Source organism: Sebastes fasciatus, chromosome 19, assembly GCF_043250625.1.
Source record: "Sebastes fasciatus isolate fSebFas1 chromosome 19, fSebFas1.pri, whole genome shotgun sequence".
Taxonomy (NCBI): Eukaryota; Metazoa; Chordata; class Actinopteri; order Perciformes; family Sebastidae; genus Sebastes; species Sebastes fasciatus.
Genome location: NC_133813.1, coordinates 2,263,165 through 2,276,929, shown reverse-complemented (window position 1 = coordinate 2,276,929; position 13,765 = coordinate 2,263,165). Strand labels below are relative to the sequence as shown.

At 34.5% G+C, this 13,765-nt stretch overlaps 1 protein-coding gene across 2 annotated transcripts; it reads right to left on the bottom strand.

Annotated features, from left to right (window-relative positions):
• Positions 1–2,142: 2,142 nt before the first annotated feature.
• Positions 2,143–11,055, bottom strand: pargl (poly (ADP-ribose) glycohydrolase, like). 2 transcript variants are annotated; one of them, XM_074617436.1, is made up of 17 exons: positions 10,915–11,055; positions 8,819–8,934; positions 8,462–8,722; positions 8,250–8,372; positions 8,058–8,147; positions 7,190–7,261; positions 7,011–7,097; positions 6,766–6,926; positions 6,577–6,650; positions 6,369–6,441; positions 5,142–5,217; positions 4,901–5,048; positions 4,742–4,820; positions 4,520–4,628; positions 3,509–3,605; positions 3,297–3,425; positions 2,143–3,221 (listed from the first exon to the last, which is right to left on the bottom strand). In XM_074617436.1, the coding sequence occupies exons 2-17, from the start codon at positions 8,930–8,932 to the stop codon at positions 3,103–3,105; spliced, it is 1,812 nt and encodes a 603-aa protein (XP_074473537.1). In that variant the 5' UTR covers positions 8,933–8,934; positions 10,915–11,055; the 3' UTR covers positions 2,143–3,102. The 2 variants fall into 2 exon arrangements, with proteins under 2 accessions (XP_074473537.1, XP_074473536.1); XM_074617435.1 differs by having other exon boundaries at positions 8,462–8,932; positions 10,915–11,053.
• Positions 11,056–13,765: the final 2,710 nt, after the last annotated feature.

Below are 13,765 nucleotides of genomic sequence, written 5' to 3'. Positions count from 1 at the left end.
TGGTTGTAGGGATATTTTTAAGCGCCTTTATAATGTTTCAGAGTTAGCCCTCCACATATTAACTGTGACACATTAATGTTTGTCTCTTTGTGTTAAATCATAAAGAAACAGATCAACATGTTTCTGCATTTTTATCAGACGTCAGCAGTGATGTTAAGGTTGTTTATCAGGCTGCACACACACACACACACAGAGGGGAGGCTTCACATTCATCTACAGTCAACACCTCGTCTTCTTCACTTGATTTTATAACTCTATATATCTCTCATCTTCTGCTTCTTTATTTATTTCCTCCACTCACCGTCCTGCCTCATCACTGTAAACTGTCTGTTTGTGCCAAAGCGTACCAGATTATACTTGAAATGACATTTCAATAACGACATCATGCCTGCAGAGGAAGACCTGATGAGCTTCCTCCACTCCTCACATTTGAAGGATGTATTTATTTTCATAAAGTGTTGTGTATGTTTTATTGTTTTGGATAAATAAAGATGATAGTTCCTGGTGAACAGTGATGTTTGTTTTATCGTCTATTTGAGGTACTAAAACATCTTGTATAGTCTTGATGTCACATTGTACTGTTCTTAAGTACAAGTTTGAGGTACTTTTCTGCTGCTATCCAGAGGGAAATATTGTACTTTTTACTCCACTACGTGTATTTAATAATAAATACTAATAATCGTGCAGAAATAAATACATACATTTAAAAGTAAATATAAAATCAATAAAAAAATCTATAAAAAATATAAACATAAATAAAAGGGAAAATTAAACATAAGAGTAAATAATTAAGGAAATTAATATAAAGGTTACTAAATAAAAAAGTAAATTTAAACAGAAATATCAATTCATGACACATTTTATCAATTCATTAATGACTACATTTGTTATATATTTTTTTTGCTACACTTAATGGCATATTTATTTATTTATTTATCGAGTCATTTATATATTTATTTTTAATTTTGGCAGGTTCCGTCCTCCCATATTTCTACATAAATAAATACATACATTTAAAAGTAAATATAAAATAAATATAGAATAAATACAAAATAAATAAAAGGTAAATAAATAAGGGAATTAATACAAAGGTAACTAAATAAAAAAGCAAATTAAAACAAATATAAATTTATGTCACATTTTATCAATTAATTAATGACTACATTTATTTTTAATATTATTGGTGCAACATTTAATGACATTTCTTTATCTATTTTTAATTTTGGCAGGTTCCGTCCTCCATACTGCTCCATAAATAGATAAATACATTTAAAAATAAATATAAAATAAATGCAAAAATAAACTATAAAATAAATAATAACTACATAAATAAATAAAAATAGAAAATTAAACTGAGGAAAAAAATAAGGGAATTAATGCATATTTTATCAATTTAAAAATGGCTACATTTATTTTTAATATTATTTTTGCTACTTTTAATGGCTTATTTATTTATTCATTTATTTTTTATATTATTGTTAATACATTTAATGACATATTTATTTATTGAATCATTTCTTTCTTTATTTTCAAATTTTGGCAGGTTCCGTCCTCTATACTGATCCATAGATAAAATACGTACATTTAAAAAATAAATATAAAATAAATAAACAAATTTAAAGATCAATAAAAATAAATACATGAATAAATAAAAGTGGAAAATTAAAGAGTAAATAAATAAGGGAATTAATGCACATTTTATCAATTAATTAATGGCTACATTTATTTTTTATATTATTTTTGCTACTTTTAATGACTTATTTATTTATTCATTTATTTATAATTTTGGCAGGTTTTGTCCTCCATACTGATCCATTTAGGTGGGTCAGGGTTCTGGTGTTGTTTATGATGGATCACTCGAATGCTGTGAAAAGGGCCTGTTCTCTACCTGTCCACCAGGTGTCCTCAGACTCATCATCATCCAGCCCCGCCTACACACTCACCTGCTTCTCATTCCTCTAATCAGCCTGCCAGTATATATAAACCAGTCTACCTTTCTTCCACTCAGGTAACAGATAGTGTTTGTTGCTTTGTGCTTTTTGGTTTCTGAACCAGCACTCTTACCTGTCCTCTTACCTGCTCACCTGTGGACTCTCAGCTCCTCCTGTTGGGACGTTTTACCAGTAAGCTCCTCCACCTTCATTTAATCATTAAATCCTGTGAGTCTGCAGCTCTGTCACATGTTTATTTGCAATAATCTGACAGGTTTATTACAGTATTAATGCAGCAGAGAAAGTTATCAGTCACTATTAAATTACATAAAACAACAAAAACCAGGTGATTTTCTAAATATTATTTTGGTTTCAGTTTAATTTAATCTTTCTGAGCAGAGTCCTCTGACATAAACATCCAGATGAGAGGAGTTAATACATCTTGGTTGACTTTAATTATTACATTTTAATGCTAAAAGTAGCTCCTCACAATCAAAATATGACTTTAAGAGTTACTTATTGTCATGTTTTTCCAAATTCTTTGGCACAATGTGAGACTACTGGTCTAACTTTAACTCCTCTCAGACTTAGAAGCAACTCCTAACACTAAAATGCTTTATTAATTACTCTTAGACTAACAACTTTGGAGTCTTAAAGAGGACCTATTATACTTTCTCCCCTTTCCTTTAGTGTGTTTTTTGTGCATGTAAAAGGTCTGCAAAGTTAAAAAGTCCAGGCCAAAAAGGAGTTCCTCTCCTCCACAGAAACTCCTGAACTGCCTGAAACACCCTGATTGAAGTCCCGCCCTTTTGTTCCGTAACGTGGTGATGTCACCAAGTAACACATTTGCATAACGACTAGTTTGGCACGCCCTCAAACAAAGCTAGATAGAGCGTAGCTGGAGCGGCCGGTACGAGAAAAGTAAAGAGTTATTTTGAACGTTAAAGCTTCTACAACAGATCTACATCCTTGGTTACGGTGTTAACCGTGTAACCACGAGGTCGTCGGTTTAATTACATCATGTCAGATCTCTCTCTTCCTACATTTCCTGGCTGTCGCTACGCTGTCGACCATCAAATTAAGGCACAATAATCTTTACAAACAACCAAAATTAAGTAGCAACTTCTTCATTTCTGTTAGATTTTAGTGCAAGTTGAGACGCAGATGTGAATCACAGCTGACTCCTGGAGGGTCTGACGGTGTTCCTGATGAACTCAAACAGATCCACATGTGAACCGCTGGACGCCTGCTGAGCAGCGCAGTAATCCTCCAGGAGTCCGTACAGTTTATCTGTGAAGGAAAACAACTTTAGAAACTTCTTAAAGCTAACAAGTAAACGTGTGTTTATGTCCTGAAGCGTCTCACCAACTGTAGTTCCCTCTAGGACCAGCAGGTTGTACGTCCGCTGGAGACTCTGCTGCAGCTGCTCATCGTCGAAGGTGAAGAAGGCCAGTCCTCTCTTTGCATTCGCCGCCGCCATCAGCTGGATCACAGCTGGACACGAAGGCAAGTGACTCATTTGATCTTAAAATTAATAAACCAATAGATTGATTGATGGATAGATATTGAAAAAGTACCTTTGAGTTGTGGGTCTCCGTTGAAAGCTCCACAGCCCCACTTTCCCGTGGCGATGTCGGGCTCATGGTGGCCTTGACCCTTAAATCCACAGAACGCCTTCAAGGACACACAAAGAAATCAGGTAAAAAAGATAAACCCTCAGCAAACAATATATACTACAATAGAAATACTACAGACATGCTGTAGTATCCCACATACACCGTCCTGCTGACACTAATACTCACTGGAACACCATATGTGGATTAACCGCTGCCGAAAATAGTCCCCAACAAAGTCACTACTTCCTTGTTTGTTTGATAAAATCTACAGTGATCGACGTGTGAAAAATGTCTAAAAAATGTGTGTAAATTGTCCGAAAAATATGTAGAAAATATTAAAAACATTGTGAAAAATGAGTGAAAAACTGTCTGAAAAATAAGCAAAAAATGTGTGAAAAATATATAAAAAATATTCCAATTTTTTTTTTAAATAACCCAAAAATGTGTGAAAAAACTGTCTGAAAAATAACCGAAAAATTTGTGAAAAATATGTGAAAAATGTATAGAAAGTATTCAAAGAATTTTGAAAAATTACCCAAAAATGTTTGAAAAATGTCCAAAAAACTGTCTGAAAAATTTGTGAAAAATATGTGAAAAATGTATAGAAAATATTCAAAGAATTTTGAAAAATAACCCCAAAAATGTGTGAAAAATGTCCAACATTTTTTTATATCCCACATACACCGTCCTGCTGCCACAAATACTCACTAAAGCACCACATGTAGATTAATCCACTGCTGAAAATAACAGGCAACATATGCACTATTTCCTCCTGTTTGTTTGATCAAAACCAGGGATCAGCTGTGAAAAATGACACTATATATTTTGTGTTTTTAAAGATTTACGTCTTCAGTAGGAACCGTATTTATATTATATTTTTCTATATATGAGCTTTTACTATATTATTATTATTATTATTAAGTCATATGTTACTGTTAAAATAATAACAGTCCACACAGCGGTAACTCTCACCTTGTTGAGTTCCCGTGTGACCTTGATCATGTTGTACTGCTCCCGTCTGTGTCTGAAGTGCAGAGCGTCGATGGCTAAAATCTGCCTCTTCAGCCGATCCCACTTGTCTCTACGGATATCAGATATGACATATATATATATAAATAAATATATCTATATACGTGAGGAAAAACAACCAACACGTCCAGGTATAAGAGACATAAAGAGCCGCGGTGGTTCTACCTGTCGAGGCGGTCCTCATGGGGACCGGCCCACTCGAAGCTGTCCCCGAAACCAGAGTACCGGCTGAACTGCTGAGAGCCTGAGAGACACAAAAATAACATTGTTTATTAAATCATATATGTATTAAAAATAACAATAATCCCGTCTTCACTACTGTACCTGTGATGACGAGACACTCGTTGTCTGCGAGTTTCTCCGTGAAGAGACGGGACACGATCAGCTCTGGATTAATGAGGAACAGGATCTCCTCCTGCACCAGACCAGAACTCAGAACACCTCCACCGATCCAGCTGGAGGCAAAATCCACCTGCACATAAACACACATATGAAAACCTTTAATAATAATTAAATAGTAGGTTGAACCAGCTGTGTGTTGTCGCTGCTTTGTGTCCGTTGGTACCTGCAGCAGGCCGGTTCCTTCAGTCTCGATGGTGCCGCGTGATGAGACGTGAAGTTTAGGCATCTTCTCCTTACACCTGCCACAACAACAACAATACTTATTATTTATTTTATCTCATATAACTGGAATTATTTATATCCATTTTATTATAGAATTCATATGCTGTCAAATGCGCTATACATATTTATATAATAATAATGAAATTAATGTTATAGTGTTTTTTTCACATTGTATTGTATTTTTATTCTATTCTATTTTTATGTTTCTTGTATAGATTTTTTTATTGTATTTTCACATTTTACAATAAAATATGTAATTTTTCTTCTATTCTATATTTGTTTTTTGTACATTTTTACAGTATTTTTTAATATTTGTATTTTATTATTCTTCTATTTTATATTTATTGTACATATTTTTATAGTATTTTTATTTTATTATATTCTATATTCATTGTACATATTTTATAGCTTTTTTTTCATATTTTGATTGCATTTTTCTTCTATTCTGTATTTGTTTCTTGTACAAATTTTACAGTATTTTATTGTATTTGTCTTTTCTATATTTGTACATATTTCTTTCATATTTTTATTGTATTTTTCTTTTATTCTATATTTATAGTTATTGTACATATTTTGGTAGTCTCTTCTCATATTTCTTTGTATTATTCTTCTATTCTATATTTGTTCCTTGTACATACTTTTAATAGTATTTTTTCATATTTTTAATGTAATCTTCTTCCATTCTATATTTGTTTTCTTGAATATATTTTTTACAGTATTTTCATATTTTAATTGTATTTGTCTTCTATTGTATATTTGTTTTTTTGTAGATTTTTACAGTATTTTTAAATATCTTTATTTTTCTTCTATTCTGTATTTGTTTATTGTACATATTTCTATAGTATTATTTTAATTTTTTTATTGTAATTTTCTTCCAATCTATATTAATATTCCTTGTGCATATTTTTATTGATTTTATTTCATATTTGTAGTGTGTTTTTCTTCTTTTCTATATTTGTTTCTTGTAGATATTTATACAGTATTTTTTCTCATATTCTACCATATTTTCTTCTATTCTATATTTGATTCTTGCAATATTTACTTTTAAATTAAATTTATCTTACTGTGTTTACGTTATGCACCAAAACACCAAAGCAAATTCCTGGTATGTGAAAACCTACTTGGCAATAAACCTGATTCTGATAAAGATGATAATTATTATTATTACTTTCTCCAGTTGGGCAGGTCTGCGTCTTTGAGGCAGCGTCTCTCAAACGTCACCAGTCCTTTTGGTTTAGTCTCTGCAGAGACAAACAACAATCTTCAGTGAAATGTCTCAATAACAGGAGGAAGAGGAGGAGGAGGAGGAGGGATGGATGGAGGAGGAAGAGGAAGAGGAGGAAGAGGAGGTTTAATCAGCATCAGCTCCCTCTCACCTGTAACCAGGTGAAAGTAATGAAGGATGGCTCTCAGCTTCTCCTTCTTCCGTTCAGACCAGTTTCCAAACAGACTGCAGACAGACGGAGAATAAAGAGTTAAAACACAGCCAGCTCACAGAGGGGAGACCTGCGGGATGTTTCCTGACCTGGTGAAGCTAACGGAGTATTTAAGGGATGTTTCCTGACCTGGTGAAGTTGATGGTCGGGTAGTTGTGGTACTCTGCGTTGGAACCGGTCGTGTTGCGATGAGGGAACGTGCAGAAAAAGGCGTTGGCGAGCAGGCAGGATATCTGGACCTGTGACAGCGTGATGGCTGCTGTGTGTCCTCTCTGGAGCAGCGGGATGGCCTGAAAACATGGACACACTCTTCATCATCATCATCATCACCATCATCATCAGTGGGATTTAACTTGAACCTGTGAGTTTCATACCTTCTTCACTTGATCAGGCAGACTCAAGGCCAACGCCGCCATCTTTGGAAACAGTTTGGAGAAGTAATTTTCTTCTTTCGGGACGATCTGGAAAGAAAATATAATAATTTCTCATCGTTAGAGGGTTTAAACATAAAACTGATGACTGAATGATTTAAAGTAAACACACGAAGACTGACCTTAACGAAGCTGGAGAGGGCGTCAAACGACCACTGACCTTTATACTTGGGGTTATATTTGATGATGGCGTCCTAGTGAGAGAGACCGAGGTTTATTTATAGAGGGAGGTTTTCACATTCAAGGAATTTACTTTTGTGTTTTGGTGCATAAAGAGTCAAGAATCATAAATATAAAAAAAGAAATGTTTTTATTTATAATAAAAAAGAGCATATTTGGACATTTTCAGAAATTGTTTGGCCTTTTTTTCAGACATTTTTGCACATTTTTCAGACATGTCAGACTTTTCTTTGGCGTTTGTCCAACATTTATCGCATATTTTGTCTGACATTTTTCTGACATTTTTTCCGGATATTTTACAGACTTTTTTTGGACATATTTCAGACTTTTCTTCTGCCTTTTTCCGACAATCAAATATTTTCCCGCCTTTTAAAAAAAAATATTTTTCTAACATATGTCAGACTTTTCTTCTGCCTTTGTCCGACATTTATCGGATATTTTTCCGCCTTTTTAAAAAATATTTTTCTAACATTTTCTTGACTTTTTTTCTGACATATTTCTGACATACATAAGTCAGACTTTTCTTCGGCCTTTGTCCGACATTTATCAGATATTTTTCCGCCTTTTTTAAATATATTCTTCTATCATTTTTTAGACACTTTTCGGACTTTTCTCTGACATATGTCAGACTTTTCTTCTGCCTTTTTATTTACAATAAAAAGTAAGTAAAATCAGTTTTAAAAAGGAAAAAGAGCTGCACAGTGTTTAAAACGGAGAGCATAGATTGGGCACTTGTTCACAGTGTTAGGAATATGTGCAATGTGTGAAATTAAGATTTGCAGAAAATGTGTATTAATGTAACCAGCGTACCTCCACATCATCGACGCTCGCTGTCGTCTTCTTGGCCAGAGCGCTCAGCTGCTTTGAGATCACGTCCCACCTCCTGGTCTGGGTCGGTTGCTAAGGACAGAATTCAATAACATCAAATTAATCCATTATTTCCTCCTTAGAGTTTACTGACCATGTGGACATCAATCAGGTGAATAATAGCCTCAAACACACCTTCATAAATCCAGACTTCATCATGAAGCTCGCTTGTGAATTTGGCATTTTCACAAAGTTGCTGTGCCACATGTCTCTCCCTTGCTGAGGAGTAGGTCCGGCTCCATAGTTGAAAACAGCCACCTGAAAAACAGTTAAAGTCAACAACGATTACGTTTTACACTGCGAGAATCTCTGAGTGATACAGAGACGCTGAGAGGACTCGGTCTTACGTCTACGAGGACGGTGTGCGTCACGCTGAAGTTCAGAGGTCTCAGCTTGTTGTCACACTGAGGAAGTCTCTTCAGGTCGTTCAGCAGGACACGTGATGAAGAGACTTCCTCCGTCTGCGTCCACGCAGCCTCATCCTCCTCCACCTGTCGACCATCGATATTCCAGGTACTGAAGGGATCAGCGGAGGAAGAAGAGGGAGCAGCAGAGGAAGAGGAGGGAGCAGCAGAGGAAGAGGAGGTAGCAAAGGAGGAAGAAGAGGGCTCAAAGGAGGTAGAGGAGGGAGCAGCGGAGGAAGAGGAGGGAGCAGAAGTAGAGGAGGGAGCAGAGGAAGAGGAGGAGCAAGAGCAGAGGGCAACAGTGGAGGAAGAGGAGGAGGAGACGGCCAGAGCTGAGCTCTTATTGCCGTTGTGCACTATATCAGGCTGAAGCAGTTCCGTCATCTGGGGGCTTTCGTTTTGACGTCCGGCCATCTCTGGAGGTTAACGGACAAAACAAGACAGGAAGTGAACAGGAAGTCACAATGTGAGCTTTTATTTTGAAAAAAAAACAGATTCTAGGCGACACTGTGGAGCAGCAGGTCGGACCAGATGTCTACGAAGAAAAACAGTATTCAGTCACAAACTTTACAGATTTCATTTCTCTGCTTGGAAGAATAATTTGTGTCTGATATGACTTTCCAACAAATCTGTTCAATTATCACTAATACAATTTTTCCACCAAAATGAATATGGCAACAAAACCCACTAAAAATAGGCGATATACTCTTTTCCCCTTTGCCAGTAAACGAGTAGCCTTTCTGGTTGTTTTTTTGCACATTCGATGACACAAACCCACCGGAAAGCAGGGTTAGTAGGCCTAAATGTTGTGGTTTTTTGGAAATCTTTCAGACATTTTTCGGACGTATGTCAGACTTTTCTTCTGACTTTATTCCGCCTTTGTCTGAAATTCATCAGATATTTTTTTGCCCTTTTTTCGGATATTTTCGGACATTTTTCAGAATTTGTTTTGCCTTTTTTTCCGACACATGTCAGACTTTTCTTCTGCTTTTCTTCGGCCTTTGTCCGACATTTTTCAGACACTTTTCGGACATTTATGGCCTTTTTTTCAGTAATTTTTTGGACATATGTCAGACTTTTTTTTCTGCCTTTCTTCTGCTTATTTCCAATATTTTTCTGACATTTTTCTGCCTTTCTTTGGACATTTTTTGGCCTTTTTTTCCGGATATTTTTCGGACATATGTCAGACTTTCTTTCTGCCTTTCTTCGGCCTTTGTCCAACATTTATCGGATATTTTTCGGCCTTTTTTCAGCCTTTTTTCTGACATTTTTCGGACATTTATAGGATATTTTTGCCTTTTTTTCCCAGACATTTTTCGGACATATGTCAGACTTTTTTTCTTCCTTTCTTCTGCTTATTTCCAATATTTTTCAGGCATTTTTTGGCCTTTTTTTCCGGATATTTCTCGGACATATGTCAGACTTTTCTTCTGCCTTTCTTTGGCATTTGTCTGACATTTATCAGATATTTTTTTACATTTTTTCTATCTTTTTTTTCAGACATTTTTCAGACTTTTCCTCGACCCAACATATTACTTCTTTTTTTTTATATCTGTTACTTATTCAGTCTCTCTGTCAAACTCTCAAACCAGAATGAATGATTGTTGGAACAGAGGAAAGACGAACAAAAGGACGGTTTGATGAGTTTTATTGTTTCTGTCCATTTTGAATGAAGTGTATTTTACGACAATCAGCGAGGTAAAATGACTGTTTCTGTCCCAGTACACCAGATGACCAGATGACCAGTACACCAGATGACCAGTACACCAGATGACCAGATGACCAGATCACCAGTACACCAGATGACCAGATGACCAGTACACCAGATGACCAGTACACCAGATGACCAGTACACCAGATGACCAGATGACCAATACACCAGATGACCAGATGGGAGTGACCTTTACTCCACAACTGTGACTCAAAATGATTCCATCATGTGGACTACCGAGCCGCGCCCCCATGTATATTTGAGACACATTACAACCATCCCTGGCATGTGTGACTGTATTAAAATCAATTTTGCAACATGTACATATTTCATAAAACCATTTAAACACGTTGTTTCAGGAGTTGACACATGGAGGTTTATAATACAGCAAATTGACAAAAACTGTAAATCACAAAATGTGTTACAGCTGTCCCTGGTCTCCCCTATTCTCACAACGTGGTATTACTACTTTCACTGAAGTACATGAAGGATCATAAGTACTACTTCCACCACTGATAGCTTGTTAATCCAACTAATAGTTCAAATAGTCGCATTTGTAAGCAGAAAGACAGATAATGAACCAGCTAAATATCCGAATAGCTGCTACACGACTTCAGACTTTGACCTGTTAAATGTGTCTTTACGCAGAGAGATTAACTACATTAATAAAGACAGAAACACTCACCTTTCACCACAGATGTGTCCAGATGTGTTCAGATTTAACGTGATTCTCTCTAGTTTCAGGGATCATCGATGAGAAGCAGTGAAGCTGAACAGAAGTCTCCTCAAACACACCGACAGAGTTTACTTTCACTTTGAGGAGAAAACGAAAGTAAACTGGAGCTGCTGGGAAACTGCGTTTATACTTTCATTATACAAGAAATGCTTCATAATAGCCTCAATATTAACTCATATATATATATATAGAGAGAGAGAGAGAAAGCTGCGACTTTATTAACATTTTATAGTCATTATAGAAACATATACTGGATATTTGCATATATCCTCGTTTCAAACTTTGAAAAAAAACAACCGAATTAAATAAATATAACATCCTGCAAGATTATAATATTACAGAATAATAATAATAATAATAATAATAATAATAATAATTACATAAAAAATTAAAAATATTAATTAGCTTACACCAGCCTTAATTAGACAAACATTTAATATATTTGTTATCAATTAGTTGATTACTTTATGACACAAACAGTGGTGGAAATTAACAAAGTACATTTACTCAAGTACTGTAGGCTACTTAAGTACAAATTATGTGTTTTAAAGTATTTTACATATCATATTGTAGATATACTTTATATATACTTTATAATTTTTTCTGTGAACCTTAGTACATTTCTTGAATCATTTTGTACATTTCTGCACAAAACAACCACTTTCAAAAACTACACAGCTCTTAACGTTTTTATTCAGATATATTTTACGTATTTTTATAGTATTTTTTCATATTTTAATTTAATTTTTCTTATATTCTATATTTATGTTTTTTAAGGCCTATATATTTTATAATATTTTTCATATTTTTATAGTATTTTTCTTATATATTTATGTTTCTTGTAGGTCTTTAAATGTTATAGTATTTTCTCATATTTTTATTGTATTTTTCTTATATTCTATATTTATGTTTCTTGTAGGCCTATATGTATTTTATAATTTATTTTACTATTTTTATTGTATTTTTCTTCTCGATATATGTTTCTTGTAGGCCTATATATTTTTATAGTATTTTTTTTAAATATTTTAAACTATTTTCCTTCTATTTATTCTTCTTGATTTTTGCAATATTGTACTATCACTGCCTTTAGTGGAGTTTGATTTTTTAACACAAGGTGGCATCAACGAGCCAGCTGTGATTCATAAAACCACCAACAATAATGTCTTCTTCTCATTTCAATGATAATAATAATAATAATAATAATAATAATATTTTACATTATTACATGTCAAAGAGATATATTGTGCTTTATACTCTATATTTATGTATTTAATAACCATAGTTACTGGTTACTTTTCAGATTAATCTTTTACATTCAAAACATTTAATCATCTTATAAAATACAAAATATTGATACAAATTACTCAGCAGTTTATAAAATAGTTCACATTTCCTCCACGTTAACCAGCTACAACAGTTCAATAAATAATAATCAAGTAATGTATTAATACATAAAAAACTAACAGGTGAATCTGCTCATGTAATGAGTAGTTTTTGGCTGATAATACTTTTATAAGACATTTACTTGCTAGATATAATACTATAATTATATTATATATTTATATATTATTATATATTAATTTTTTTATATTGTAGTATTGCTATTTTTACTTGAGTTAAGGATCTGAATACTTTCTCTATGAATATCAATGTTATAGCATTATGTTACTGTTGGATCTGCTTTAACTACTTTATATACATTTAGATAGTTTAGTCCAGTGGTTCCCAACCTAGGGCTCGGGCCCCTCCAAAGGGTCACCAGATAAATCTGAGGGGTCCTGAGATGATTAATGGGAGAGAAGATCTTTTTTGCATAATATTTTATAAGCGTATTATATGTTTTTATACAAAATCTTAATCTGAAATGTAACTACAGCTGTTAAATAAATATTGAGCAGTAAAAAGTACAATATTTCCCTCTGAAATGTAGAAGAGTAGTAAACACAAAACTGGAAATACTTGAGTAAATGCACTCAGTTACTTTCCACCACTGCATGCATCTACAATAACAGCTCTAGTCCAGCTGCTCCAGATGTTTGGATCAATGCACCTTCATGAAGTTTCAGCCGAGGATCCTCCAACATGTCATTCACACGGTGTCGGCGGTGTAATTTCTGCCGAGATCAGAATAGAAGTGAAAGCTGAGTCCGTGGCACCAGATGGTCGTAGGAGGAGGAACACGTAAAGAGATGAAAATCAGAGGTCGGAGGACAGAAGGGTGATTTAGAGTTCATGATAATCACGACTTCAACCAGTGAAACGAGAGTAAAAATACTCCACTGCTGCATCAGATCAGACTAACGGAGGGTCACACAGAGGCTGGATGAAGAGAGGAGGAGAGGAATCGTCTGCTACAGCAGTGATGGAGCAAATATTCACATCATTTACTGGAGTAAAAGTACCAATACCACACTGTGAAAAAACACCACTACAAGAAAAAGTCCTACTTTCAAATACTATTATACTATAATACTACGATTACTTTATTATAAAGCAGGCTTGAGTCCTATATAAATACTGTGAAAGTATCGAAACACTCAATCCACAAGGAAATACACACAGCCCGTATTCAGAAACTCTGCGTTTGAAACAAGCTGTCAGGATTTCTGCCCATTCGTGATGTCACAAAGATACAATATTTAGACCCGTGACACAATTTTAAACGTAAACATTCTAAATGTGTCGTAGTTTATTCCTCATTGCAGTGTATGTGAATGTTATCAGCTGACAGGAAGTAAACATGGACCCAAGCTGTTGCCTAGCAACGCAATTCGGTTGCAATTCCGTCAAAATGCACTAA

Bases quoted from the DNA above. Each gene is read 5' to 3' on its own strand.
- pargl (XM_074617435.1), bottom strand. From the start codon at position 8,932: ATGGCCGGACGTCAAAACGAAAGCCCCCAGATGACGGAACTGCTTCAG. The intron at 7,098-7,189 runs GTCAGTCTTCGT...TTTTCTTTCCAG, and splicing joins CCCTCTCCAGCTTCGTTAAG to ATCGTCCCGAAAGAAGAAAA. The intron at 5,218-6,368 runs GTAATAATAATA...TTGTTGTGGCAG, and splicing joins GACCTGCCCAACTGGAGAAA to GTGTAAGGAGAAGATGCCTA.